The sequence below is a fragment of the Salmo salar genome, chromosome ssa04, assembly GCF_905237065.1.
Source record: "Salmo salar chromosome ssa04, Ssal_v3.1, whole genome shotgun sequence".
NCBI classification, from domain to species: domain Eukaryota; kingdom Metazoa; phylum Chordata; class Actinopteri; order Salmoniformes; family Salmonidae; genus Salmo; species Salmo salar.
The window spans coordinates 74,415,185-74,427,885 of NC_059445.1; the positions used below are offsets into that span (position 1 = coordinate 74,415,185).

Sequence of the window (12,701 nt, forward strand, 5' to 3'; positions counted from 1 at the left end):
CGAGAGATGGGAGATGACGAGGCGAGTCCTTTACAAGCGAAACAAGCTCTGACAGAGAGTGTCCGTCCGTTTCCCATCAGCCACAGCGAGCCGAGCGCTGCCATACCGCACAGCTCTGCACCGTATGTAAATGACAGAGCGTCTCAGTGGAGCGAGGAGAGCATTGACACGCTGGTCACTGGGTTTTAATGGGTCAATTAAAAGCAGCAGCGTGACAAGCTCTCCGTAAAGCCACAGTTCCATGACAGAGGAGCCAGCCTCTCCCCCCGAGCAGAGCAGGGATATGGACCCTGGATGAGTTATGATAATGGACGCTCCTCAGCCCACGGCGAAACCAAATGTCACTTTGATTTGCATATGTCCCTTTGCCTGCCTCCATTGAATTTTTTCCTCTGAACTGGGAAGTTGATTGGATTGACAGTTTATTGGATTGGATTGATGCTTTACGACATCTGCATCGGAAATGTGTTCATTTCATATCCTCGTCTCAAATTCGATTGTCAATCTTCTAACTGCTGAAAGTACACTTATTACATTTTGTAAGCAGTGGCTCTGCGATCAATCCTTTATGTAAAAAGCATTGTATGTGGCATTTAGAAAATGTCTTCATGCTGTTACACAAGTCGATTGATGTCATCCTGGCGGTACACATAAATGCAATCGTTTCCATAAAGATACGTAATACAGTGAAACATGTTGCGTAACGACTTTATGAACCTCTATACTGCAATGCTCTGACTGATAAGGACCCGTTGTGTTTACTGATGTCATACGACATGCTTAGTGTCTAACAGCAGGCCTGAGTACACCAGCCGGGCTCTCACCAGGCAGTGGTACTGAATGACAGGCCCAAGCACCCTGAGACTCATATAATTTATATTCATTATGTTGCTGCTAGACCTCCCGATCTCCCTCCATCCCCACTCCTTCCCAGACACGTCCGTCAATAGATAGTGTTACTCCTCCCAGCCACTAGGGAGGGGAAGAAATAAATCATACACATTCACACCTGCACCGTTCAAACACAGGCTCAGACGCTACACTGGTGGCTCAAAGTGGAGGCAGGTGTTTTGATTAATGCCAAATAGGCTAACACATCCAGTGACATAGGAGATAGCCTATAGCTAGCATTGAGACACAATGCTAACTCCTATGACACATTCAACACACAACTGGCGAAAAAGCAGACAAACTAACAATCAATTTATTTGGTCTGTGCGCACTTTTTTTCCAGCAGATCAAAACAGATGAGAGCTCATGGTACTCAGCCATGGAACATTCATCCAGAGTACAGCCCATCTCTCAAGCCTCCGAGCCCCAACCGCCCGACACAGTCTCTGATGCACACAGAGATGGACACAAAGTGAAGCAAATCCATAGTGTGTCCATGTTGTTGCAGCAGCAGGGTGGCCAATGCCATCCCAGCCTCCACAGGATCAAACTAAAAGCATTATACTGCAGCGACACAGCCCCACCATCAGCTCATTAGAGAGGACCAAGGTTATGTCCTAAATGGCACCCTATTCCCCATATAGTGCACTACTTTGACCAGAGCCCTGTGGGAAATTGACTATATAGGGAATAGGGTGCCATTTCGGACACAACATTTCCTCCTCAATGAGTGCCTCTCTGGTCTCTTCAAAGAGCCCCACACTAAAAAGGAGGCAATCTCTGAGCAATAATCAGCATGTAGTAGGAGCAGCAGGCTCTCCACTTGAAACAAACACAACAACAGTCTTCTAGGGCTGTGGATCTATCAGATGGTGCATGCCTGGTTTTAGTCCCATTTATTTCCTCTTGTACAATACCAGATTAGAATGGTTCTTCTGAAGGGAAACAGAGAGCTAATCAAAGAGAGATTGGCACCTCTCCTCTGAGGGCTGCAGATAGGCCTTTCTCTCTGTTCAGAGGAGATTACCACTCAGCAAATGAAGCAGCTATTGAGATGTCCACATAGATGACATGCACTAGAGAAGTGCACTCTTTAAAATCGACTAATTTGGCCCGATCAAAGAACTTTCTAGGCAAACAAATAAAAATGTTAAGCATGAAAACACACAAATACAAACCCAGAATCAGTGAACAAGTGCTTCTCAGAACAGAGCAAGAGGCAGAGCGGCAGAACAGATGCAGTGTGTGATTCTCTAGATGTCTCCAACAAACCTTTATTGTTGTGCTGCAGCTATTTACAATATAATTAGGGGAGAATTTATGCAGCTGCTGTTCATCAGCCTTGCCCAGAGCCAAAAGTTTTTCTGCTGTGATTTTGGTGCCCTTGCAGAAAGGCTGGGCGCAATCACACCTGGCACAGCTGGACAAACAGATTAGGCGGGCATATGCAGTGGATGCCGGGTGGGTTTCCGAAACGCCCACCCAGGGACCAGCAGTAAAAAGAGTAGAGTAATTCAATCACCCCTCCTCTCCTTCATCCACCCCCTCTCCCTCCCGCCGTCCCTCCCTCCTCACCCCCCTCGTTAGCCAGCGTGTGCCAAGCGCTGCAGATCAGTCAAAGATACGACTGCACACAAAAGCTGCCAAGCCCATTAAAGCGGGGTCCTCCATGTTAATGAAGGGGAAGTTCATGAAGCAAGGCGCTATCATTTACGTCTCATCTGATGTAGCTCTGTGTGCTGTGGTGTGCCCACCCTTAGCTAACCCTCCTCTCGTCCAGACCTCTCCCTGTGCTCTTTAGGAGTAATAGCCCTGGCCTTAAACTTCCTTATGGACCTGACCTTTCCACTGTCTCAGTGAGCAAATTATTCTTCATTGCCAAGTATTTTCCCACATCAGAAATGTGCAGTGCACAAATCATTCCTTGAACAACCAGTCATACATAATTTGTGTAATCTAGGGGTTGTATGGATTTCTACTTTCTCTCTACAGCGGTTGAACAGAAAAAAGATATGGGTTCTGATCACAAAAAAACTTCCTGTCTGAGAAACCCAACATGCTTTGCAGTATATACAGTACAAGAGATTAGGTTAGAGGACCTTGGTATACATTTTGAGATTTCAAATGTACTGGAGAAACTGCTGCATGGTGTAAGATACAGTACATGGTTTACTTGACTGGAGATCAGTGGTGGAAGAATTACTCAATTCTCATACTTGAGTAAACGTACCTTAATAGAAAATGACTCAAGTAAAAGTGAAAGTCACCCAGTAAAATACTACTTAAGTAAAAGTCTAAAAGTATTTGGTTTTAAATATACTTAAGTATCAAAAGTAAATGTAGTTGCTAAAATATACTTAAGTATCAAAAGGAAAAGTACAAATAATAAAACATTCGTTATATTAAGCAAACCAGACGGGCAACTTTTTTGTTTTTTTATTTAAGGATAACTAGGGTGACACTCCAACACTCAGACATCATTTAAAAACAAAGCGTCTGTGTTTAGTGAGTCCGCCAGATCATAAGCAGTATACGGGATGACAAGGGATGTTCTCTTGATAAGTGTGCAAATTGGACCATTTTCCTGTCCTGCTAAGCATTCAAAATGTAACGAGTACTTTTGAGTGTCAGGGAAAATGAATGGAGTAAAAAGTACATCATTTTCTTTAGGAACGTAGTGAAGTAAAAGTTGTAAAAAATATTTAAATAGTAAAGCACAGATACCCCCAAAAATTACTTAAGTAGTACCTGCAAGTATTTTTACTTAAGTACTTTACACCACTACTGGAGTTTTTAAACTGTATACTAGCCATGTACTGTATCTAATAATTTGGATGACTTGCTTCCTTGCTTGCTTACCTCTCCCTTAATAGCCTACTGCAATGCAGGTGTGTCAGTGCCTATAAATGTTATCTTTCAAAGTAAATCAATCTTGCCCATACGGGATCTGCTTATTGGATTATGAGGATGTTACATTTTTATGTTACATAGCAAGACAAACACAGGAAGTTGCAAAAATGAATTTCTCTCAAGTTGAGGACAGCAAGTTCAAAACCAAACATTTCAGAACAGAAACACAAAAATAACACCTTTGTTCCCGGAGCGTTCACTAAGAGGTGTGAGAGTGCACTCAAATTCCTTCCTCCTCCCCCGACAGACAGCCTGTCGCTGCTGTGCTCTGCACCACCATCCGCTTTAACTACTGTTCTCTCACCTCAGACACCAGGCTGCATCCTAAATAGTACCCTATTCCCTTGACAGTGCATTACTTTGGTCCCTGGTACACTATTTTCTATCTGTATTTATTTGTATTCTTTTTACTGCTCTAGGGTTATTATTATTGCTTGGATAACCTTATCTACTATTATGTATCAATTTCATTTTCATTTTTTATTGTGCGCTCTGTGCAGAACACTGGAAGAATTATCACTGAGAATCATTGTACTGTACAGTACTAGTCAAAAGTTTGGACACACCTACTCATTCAAAGGTTTTCTTTATTTTTACATTGTAGAATTATAGTGAAGGCATCAAAACTATGAAATAACACATATTGAATCATGTAGTAACCAAAACAAAGTGTTAAACAAATCAAAACATATTTTATATTTTTCAAAATATCCAACCATTGCCTTGATGACAGTTGTGCAGTCTTTGCATTCTCTCAACTAGCTTCACCTAGAAGGCTTTTCCAACAGTCTTGAAGGAGTTCCCACATATGCTGAGCACTTGTTGGCTGCTTTTCCTTCACTCTGCAGTCCAACTCATCTCAAACCATCTCAATTTGGTTGAGGTTGGGTGATTGTGGAGCCCAGGTCATCTGATGCAGCACTCCTTCACTCTCCTTCTTGGTCAAATAGCCCTTACACAGCTTGGAGGTGTGCTGGGTCATTGTCCTGTTGAAAAACAAATGATAGTCCCACCAAGCGCAAACCAGATGGGATGGCGTATCATTGCAGAATGTTGTGGTAGCCATGCTAGTTAAGTGTGCCTTGAATTCTAAATAAATCACTGATAGTGTCACCAGTAAAGCCCCCACACACCTGCTCCTCCATGCTTCACGGTGGGAACCACACATACGGAGATCATCCACTCACCTACTCTGCGTCTCACAAAGACACGGCGATTGGAACAAAAAATCTCATATTTGGACTCATCAGACAAAAGGACAGATTTCCACCGGTCTAATGTCCATTGCTCGTGTTTCTTGGCCCATGCAAGTCTCTTCTTCTTTAGTAGGGGTTTCTTTTCAGCAATTCAACCATGAAGGCCTTATTCACACAGTCTCTTATGAACAGTTGAAGTTGAGATGAGTCTGTTACTTGAACTCTGTGAAGCATTTATTTGGGCTGCAAATTCTGAGGTACAGTTAACTCTAATGAACTTATCCTCTGCAGCAGAGGTAACTCTGGGTCTTCCTTTCCTGTGGCGGACCTCACGAGAGCCAGTTCCATCATAGCGCTTGATGATTTTTGCGACTGCACTCGAAGAAACTTTCTGTACTGACTGACCTTCATGTCTTAAAGTAATGATGGACTGTTGTTTCTCTTTGCTTATTTGTGCTGTTCTTGCCATAATATGGACTTGGTCTTTTAACAAATAGGGCTATCAAATCAAATCAAATGTATTTATATAGCCCTTCTTACATCAGCTGATATCACAAAGTGCTGTACAGAAACCCAGCCTAAAACCCCAAACAGCAAGCAATGCAGGTGTAGAAGCACGGTGGCTAGGAAAAACTCCCTAGAAAGGCCAAAACCTAGGAAGAAACCTAGAGAGGAACCAGGCTATGAGGGGTGGCCAGTCCTCTTCTGGCTGTGCCGGGTGGAGATTATAACAGCACATGGCCTAGATGTTCAAATGTTCATAAATGACCAGCATTGTCAAATAATAATAATCATAGTAGTTGTCGAGGGTGCAACAAGTCAGTTACACAAGAGTAAGTGTCAGTTGGCTTTTTCATAGCCGATCTTTGAGAGTATCTCTACCGCTCCTGCTGTCTCTAGAGAGTTGAAAACAGCAGGTCTGGGACAGGTAGCACGTCCGGTGAATAGGTCAGGGTTCCAGCAGGTCTGGGACAACAGGTCTGGGACAGGTAGCACGTCCGGTGAACAGGTCAGGGTTCCATAGCTGCAGGCAGAACAGTTGGAACTGGAGCAGCAGCACAGCCAGCTGAACTGGGGACAGCAAGGAGTCATCAAGCCAGGTAGTCCTGAGGCATGGTCCTAGGGCTCAGGCCCTCCGAGAGAGAGAAAGAAAGAAAGAGAAAGAGAGAATTAGAGAGAGCATATTTAAATTCACACAGGACACCGGAAAAGACAAGAGAAATACTCCAGATGTGACAGACTGACCCTAGCCCCCCGACACATAAACTACTGCAGCATAAATACTGGAGGCTGAGACAGGACGGGTCAGGAGACACTGTGGCCCCATCCGATGAAACCCCCGGACAGGGCCAAACGGGTAGGATATAACCCTACCCACTTTGCCAAAGCACAGCCTCCACACCACTGGAGGGATATCTCCAACCACCAACATACCATCCCGGGACAAGGCCGAGTATAGCCCACAAAGATCTCCGCCACGGCACAGCCCAAAGGGGGGCGCCAACCCAGACAGGAAGACCACGTCAGTGACTCAACCCACTCAAGTGACGCACCCCTCCCAGGGATGGCATGGAAGGACACCAGTAAGCCAGTGACTCAACCCCCGTAATAGGGGTAGAGGCAGAGAATCCCAGTGGAAAGAGGGGAAACCGGCCAGGCAGAGACAGCAAGGGCGGTTCGTTGCTCCAGGCTATCTTCTGTATACCACACCTACCTTGTCACAACACAACTGGTTGGCTCAAACGCATGAAGAAAGAAAGAAATTCCAAATGAACAAGGCACACATGTTAATTGAAATGCATTCCAGGTGACTACCTCATGAAGCTGGTTGAGAAAATGCCAAGAGTGTGCAAAGCTGTCATCAAGGCAATGGGTGGCTACTTTGAAGAATCTCAAAAATAAAATATATTTTGATTTGTTTAACTGTTTTTGTTACTGCATGATTCCATAGGTGTTATTTCATAGTTTTGATGTCTTCACTGTTAATCTACAAAGTTGAAAATAGTAAAAATAAAGAAAAACCTTTGAATGAGTAGGTGTGTCCAAACTTTTGAATAGTACTGTATGTTCGTTCATGTGTCAATTAATCACGAAAGGAATTATTTATCTATCTATCCATCCATATCTACATGCAATCTATACTGTATCTATTCCCATCCATATGTATACCTATCTATATCTACAGTGCCTTCGGAAAGTATTCAGACCCCTTTACTTTTTTGTCACGTTACAGCCTTATTCTAAAAACGCATTAAGTTAAAAAAAAATCCTCAGCAATCTACACACAATACCCCATAATGGCAAAGCCAAAACAGGTTTTTAGAAATGTTTCCACATTTATTCAAAATAAAAACAGAAATACCTTACTTACATAAGTAATTCAGACCCTTTGCTATGAGACTCTAAATTGAGCTCAGGTGCATACGGTTTCCATTGATCATCCTTGAGATGTTTCTGCAACTTGATTGGAGTCCACCTGTGGTAAATTCAATTGATTGGACATGCTTTGGAAAGGCACACACCTGTCTCCACAGTTGATAATGCATGTCAGAGCAAAAACCAAGCCATGTGGTTGAAGGAATTGTCCGTTGAGCTCCGAGACAGGATTGTGTAGAGGTACAGATCTGGGGAAGGGTACAAAAACATTTCTGAAGCATTGAAGGTCCCCAAGAACACAGTGGCCTCCATCGTTATTAAATGGAAGACGTTTGGAACCGCCAAGACTCTTCTTCTAGAGCTGGCCGCCCAGCCAAACAGAGCAATTGGGGGCAAGGACTTTGGTCAGGGAGGTGACCAAGAAACCGGTGGTCGCTCTGACAGAGCTCTAGATTTCCTCTGTGGAGAGGGGAGAATCTTCCAGAAGGACAACCATCTCTGCAGCACTCCACCAATCAGGCCTTCATGGTAGAATGGCCAGACGGAAGCCACTCCTCAGTAAAAGGCACAAGACAGCCCTCTTGGAGATTACCAAAAGGCATCTAAAGACTCTCAGACCATGAGAAACAAGATTCACTGATGAAACCGAGATTGAACTCTTTGGCCTGAATGCCAAGCGTCACTTCTGGAGGAAACCTGGCACCATCCCTACGGTGAAATGTGGTGGTGGCATCATCATGCTGTGGGGATGTTTTTCAGTGGCAGGGACTGGGAGACTAGTCAGGATGAAGGCAAAGATGAACGGAACAAAGTACAGAGAGATCCTTGATGAAAACCTGCTCCAGAGTGCTCAGGACCTTCCAACAGGACAACGACCCTAAGCACACAGCCAAGACAATGCAGGAGTGGCTTCAGGACAAGTCTCTGATTGTCCTTGAGTGGCTCAGCCAGAGCCCCGACTTGAACCTCTGGAGAGACCTGAAAATAGCTGTGCAGCAATGCTCTCCATCCAACCTGACAGAGCTTGAGAGGATCTGCAGAGAAGAATGGGAGAACTCCCCAAATACAGGTTTGTCAAGCTTGTAGCTTCATACCCAAGAAAACTTGAGGCTGTAATCGCTGCCAAAGGTGCTTCAACAAAGTACTGAGTAAAGGGTCTGAATACTTATGTAAATGTGATATCAGTATTTTATGTTTAATGCATTTGCAAACATTTCTGAAATCCTGTTTCTGCTTTGCCATTATGGGGTAGTGTGTGTGTGTGTGTGTGTGTGTGTGTGTGTGTGTGTGTGTGTGTGTGTGTGTGTGTGTGTGTGTGTGTGTGTGTGTGTGTGTGTGTGTGTGTGTATATATATACAGTATATCTACATGCCAACTATATCCATACTAATCTATATCTATCTATACATTATCTACCTGCCATTGTCACCGCTGGAGAAAAAAGAAGAGGCACAGAACTCCAGAACGTCTTTGGTTACGGCAAACTCAGGAGTTGAGGGCAAGTCATTTAGCTTTCCTCTAAATGGCCACTTCACTGGCTCATAACAGACCGCCCTGGGTGACATGGAAAGCTGCATAGTGCATTAATTGTGTTGTTTGCCTTTTAAAACGCATGGCTATACTAGACCCAACGCCACTCCTCCTCCACTCCTCCCCCGCCACTCCACCTCCCCCGCCACTCCACCTCCCCCGCCACTCCTCCTCCCCGCCACTCCTCCTCTCCCGCCACTCCTCCACCTCCCCCGCCACTCCTCCTCCCCGCCACTCCTCCTCCCCTGCCACTCCTCCCCTGCCACTCCTCCCCTGCCACTCCCCTGCCACTCCTCCCCACCACTCCTCCTCCCATACCAGTCCTCCCCCGCCACTCCTCCTCCCCCGCCACTCCTCCCCTCCCAATCCTCCCCTCCCGCGCCACTCCTCTCCTCCCCCCGCCACTCCTCCTCCCCTGCCACTCCCCTGCCACTCCTCCCCACCACTCCTCCTCCCATACCACTCCTCCCCCGCACATCATTGCTGTTGAAGGAGAAATTGTGAAAAAAAACACACAAAAACACAGAATGACACCAGTAAGTGCCAGAAAGGCTTCTGAGTGAGAGTGATAGAGAGGTCTCGGAGAGTGAAGGATGCCGTCCTTTTCCTGTAAGGTATTCATGTTTGGGAGAACTTTATTAGCAACGATTAAAAAGCTACTGTGGTAACAGCTTGTTATCTTATCTAATCACAGGCTCTGATTTGATGTGCATCCCCTCCATTTTGTGATGAACAAGACCTGATCGGGACAGCCTTCTAGACCTCAGTGGATCTTAATCTCGATTATGAGTACAGGCCTCTCAGAGAGTTGGCCACTGGACCTGCCTGCCTCCCTATGACTCGTTCATCATTAGCTTTTATAGAGCCCCACATAATACCTATAAATCCTACCGGTCAAACACTGAAATGGTTCCATTTGAAACGTTTTTTTTTCACATTGGGGATTTTAGAACCATGTGTTTCATGTAGGCTTTCCCTGACGTGACGTTTTGATAACTGTGTAAATCTCTCTCGGACAAGTTGACTTTCTCAATATATTCAGCTCTCAGATTAGAAAATGCTTATTAGCATCAAAGTAGACATCATGCAATACTCCAACTCCCTGCAAGCACCTGCACATCATCTCTAGCTGACACCTTTGCTGTCAGCTAGCTAACTACTAGCTAAATTGATCCAAAACAAAAGATATCCTGAACATTTTCCTTTATCGTTCCATATTTTATTTGACTAATATTAGTTTTATTTATGCATTTAGTCTTGTGTCTTGTACAGAATACTATCCTAGTAGCAGTCAGATATTTATAATGGGACATGAATACTAGGCTAGTTTTTTGCAAAGAAGCTACCGACCTAGAGGATGATGATGATGTTAATGATGATTATTATTACCCATCTACCTAGATGATTATTAGCAACATATCCGTATTTTACCAGATCCTCTTCTCCTTCAGCGGGTGGAGGTCTATATTTAATCCCTTAGAATTTCTACCAACTATATGACATCTATTTCAATTCATGGTGTCACAATGCACTGCTGTATTAAAGCAATTCAGAACTTTTTAATTGTTCTGTTGCAGATTGAAAGCCAGATTAACTCATTGCAGAATGTATCCATAATTATGAACGAATAAGCATATTTATTTGACAAGAATTTACCTGGTCACCCATCAATCATGCCAAACACCTGACTACCAACAATCACATTGTTTTAAAGAAATCAAAATAGTAAACAATGCATACATATGCCGTTTATACATAACATTTAAACATCTGACGTTGAAGTGAAGATTGAATGATTTATTCATCAGTGCCATAAACCTGTGACATCGATGATCACCATATGAACTGTTATCGCTATCCAACAGCACAGATTCTTCTGCTTTTCTATTTTAGTAATTAGACTAGCACAAGTGACACAAAATAAAACAGCATATTGTGAATGGGTGGGTGAAGTACAAATGCAGAAACAACTGGATGTGTGAGGTAGGTTTTATATAAAATACAAGGTCAACTCCAGCAGAATGAGAATCACACTTAACAGACTCAAAACAAGGAAGCCATGCCTAAACACAGCTATATCAACACCCTTCTTGTCAATTTAACAGGTCCATATTGCTGCTGTCAATTGTGAGCAGACATTTACCACTGCATTCAGTCTGACCCCCAGAAAGATTATGGATATTGCCCTGTGCAGGGTGCCGTCTTTCAGCTGGGACGTTAAACGGGTATGCTGACTCTCTGTGGTCACTAAAGATCCCATGGAACTTATCGTAAGAATAGGGGTGTTAACCCCGGCGTCCTGGCTAAATTCCCAATTTGGGCCGCACACCATCATGCCCCCCCTGTATCTATTCCCGGGCCTCCCAAGTGGCACAGTGGTCTAAGGCACTGCACTAGCTGTGCCACTAGAGATTATAGGTTTGAGTCCAGACTCTGTCGCAGCCGGCCGCGACCCGGAGACCCATGGGGCGGCGCACAATTGGCCCAGCATCATCCGGGATAGGGGAGGGTTTGGCCGGCAGGGATGTCCTTGTCCCATCACGCACTAGTGACTCCTGTGGCGGGCCGGGCGCAGTGCACGCTGACACGGTAGCCAGGGGTACGGTGTTTCCTCCAACACATTGGTGCGGCTTGCTTCCGGGTTAAGTGGGTATTGTGTCAAGAAGCAGTGCAGCTTAGCTGGGTTGTGTTTCGGAGGATGCACAGCTCTCGGCCTTCATCTCTCCCGAGTCTACAGACAAGACTGTAACAACCAATTGGATACCACAAAAATTGGGGAGAAAAAAAGGGTAAAAAATAATAATAAGAAAAAATACAAATAATCCCCAGGTAGTTGCTGTAAATGAGAATGTGTTCTCAGTCAACTTACCTGATAAAATAAGTGTAAAATAAAGCGTGTGTCCCTCTACATCATTCCATCTCAGATGCAGCATTCGAATAGTGGTCATTGTGTGTCTGTGAACTTGAAGGCGCTTACAGTACTAACCAATACTTTGCACCCGACAGACAGGGCAGGTGTGGACCAGTGCTGCCTTAGCTGCAGTCTTCTGGTCCACAGCTACTCACTTCTTAGCTGCAGTCTTCTGGTCCACAGCTACTCCCTTCTTCTTAGCTGCAGTCTTCTGGTCCACAGCTACTCCCTTCTTCTTAGCTGCAATCTTCTGGTCCACAGCTACTCCCTTCTTCTTAGCTGCAGTCTTCTGGTCCACAGCTACTCCCTTCTTCTTAGCTGCAGTCTTCTGGTCCACAGCTACTCCCTTCTTCTTAGCTGCAGTCTTCTGGTCCACAGCTACTCACTTCTTCTTAGCTGCAGTCTTCTGGTCCACAGCTACTCCCTTCTTCTTAGCTGCAGTCTTCTGGTCCACAGCTACTCACTTCTTCTTAGCTGCAGTCTTCTGGTCCACAGCTACTCCCTTCTTCTTAGCTGCAGTCTTCTGGTCCACAGCTACTCCCTTCTTCTTAGCTGCAGCCAAGTTCAACTTCAACTTGAGCATGCGTTATATAGCGATGCCATTTAAATTTTCCATGTTGAAACAGCTTACCTAGTTGAGAGGTAATCAGACACAGGCACACCCATTGGTTGGCGCAAATAGGGTTTGCAATTTGGCATCAATAACATGACAGCAATTCTACCTCAAAAACAAACATGTGAATACCAATGAATTTAAAAACCACCATAGCAGGTAGGACTGATTCATGTTACATAACCTTGCTTACTAGTTATAGTAATGATCTGCTGTTTAGAGCGTAACAGCAAACAGATCAATGTCTTCTCGCAGTAAAGTAAGCACACTGTTG

At 44.5% G+C, this 12,701-nt stretch overlaps 1 protein-coding gene across 1 annotated transcript; it reads right to left on the bottom strand.

The window, feature by feature from the left end:
- Nucleotides 1-8,989: 8,989 nt before the first annotated feature.
- LOC123742361 (glycine-rich protein 5-like) lies at nucleotides 8,990-12,397 on the bottom strand. Its single transcript, XM_045716264.1, has 3 exons — nucleotides 12,314-12,397; nucleotides 11,970-12,178; nucleotides 8,990-9,386 (listed from the first exon to the last, which is right to left on the bottom strand). The coding sequence occupies exons 1-3, from the start codon at nucleotides 12,395-12,397 to the stop codon at nucleotides 8,990-8,992; spliced, it is 690 nt and encodes a 229-aa protein (XP_045572220.1).
- Between the last annotated feature and the right edge of the window lie 304 nt (nucleotides 12,398-12,701).

What these genes read in the sequence shown, in the direction of transcription:
- LOC123742361 (XM_045716264.1), bottom strand. Translation starts at nt 12,397, where the DNA reads ATGCTCAAGTTGAAGTTGAACTTGGCTGCAGCTAAGAAGAAGGGAGTA. An exon ending in CTGCAGCTAAGAAGAAGGGA is followed by an intron (nt 12,179 to 12,313) that starts GTAGCTGTGGAC and finishes GTGGACCAGAAG; the next exon opens with ACTGCAGCTAAGAAGAAGGG. An exon ending in CAGAAGACTGCAGCTAAGAA is followed by an intron (nt 9,387 to 11,969) that starts GTGAGTAGCTGT and finishes CTCCTTCAACAG; the next exon opens with CAATGATGTGCGGGGGAGGA.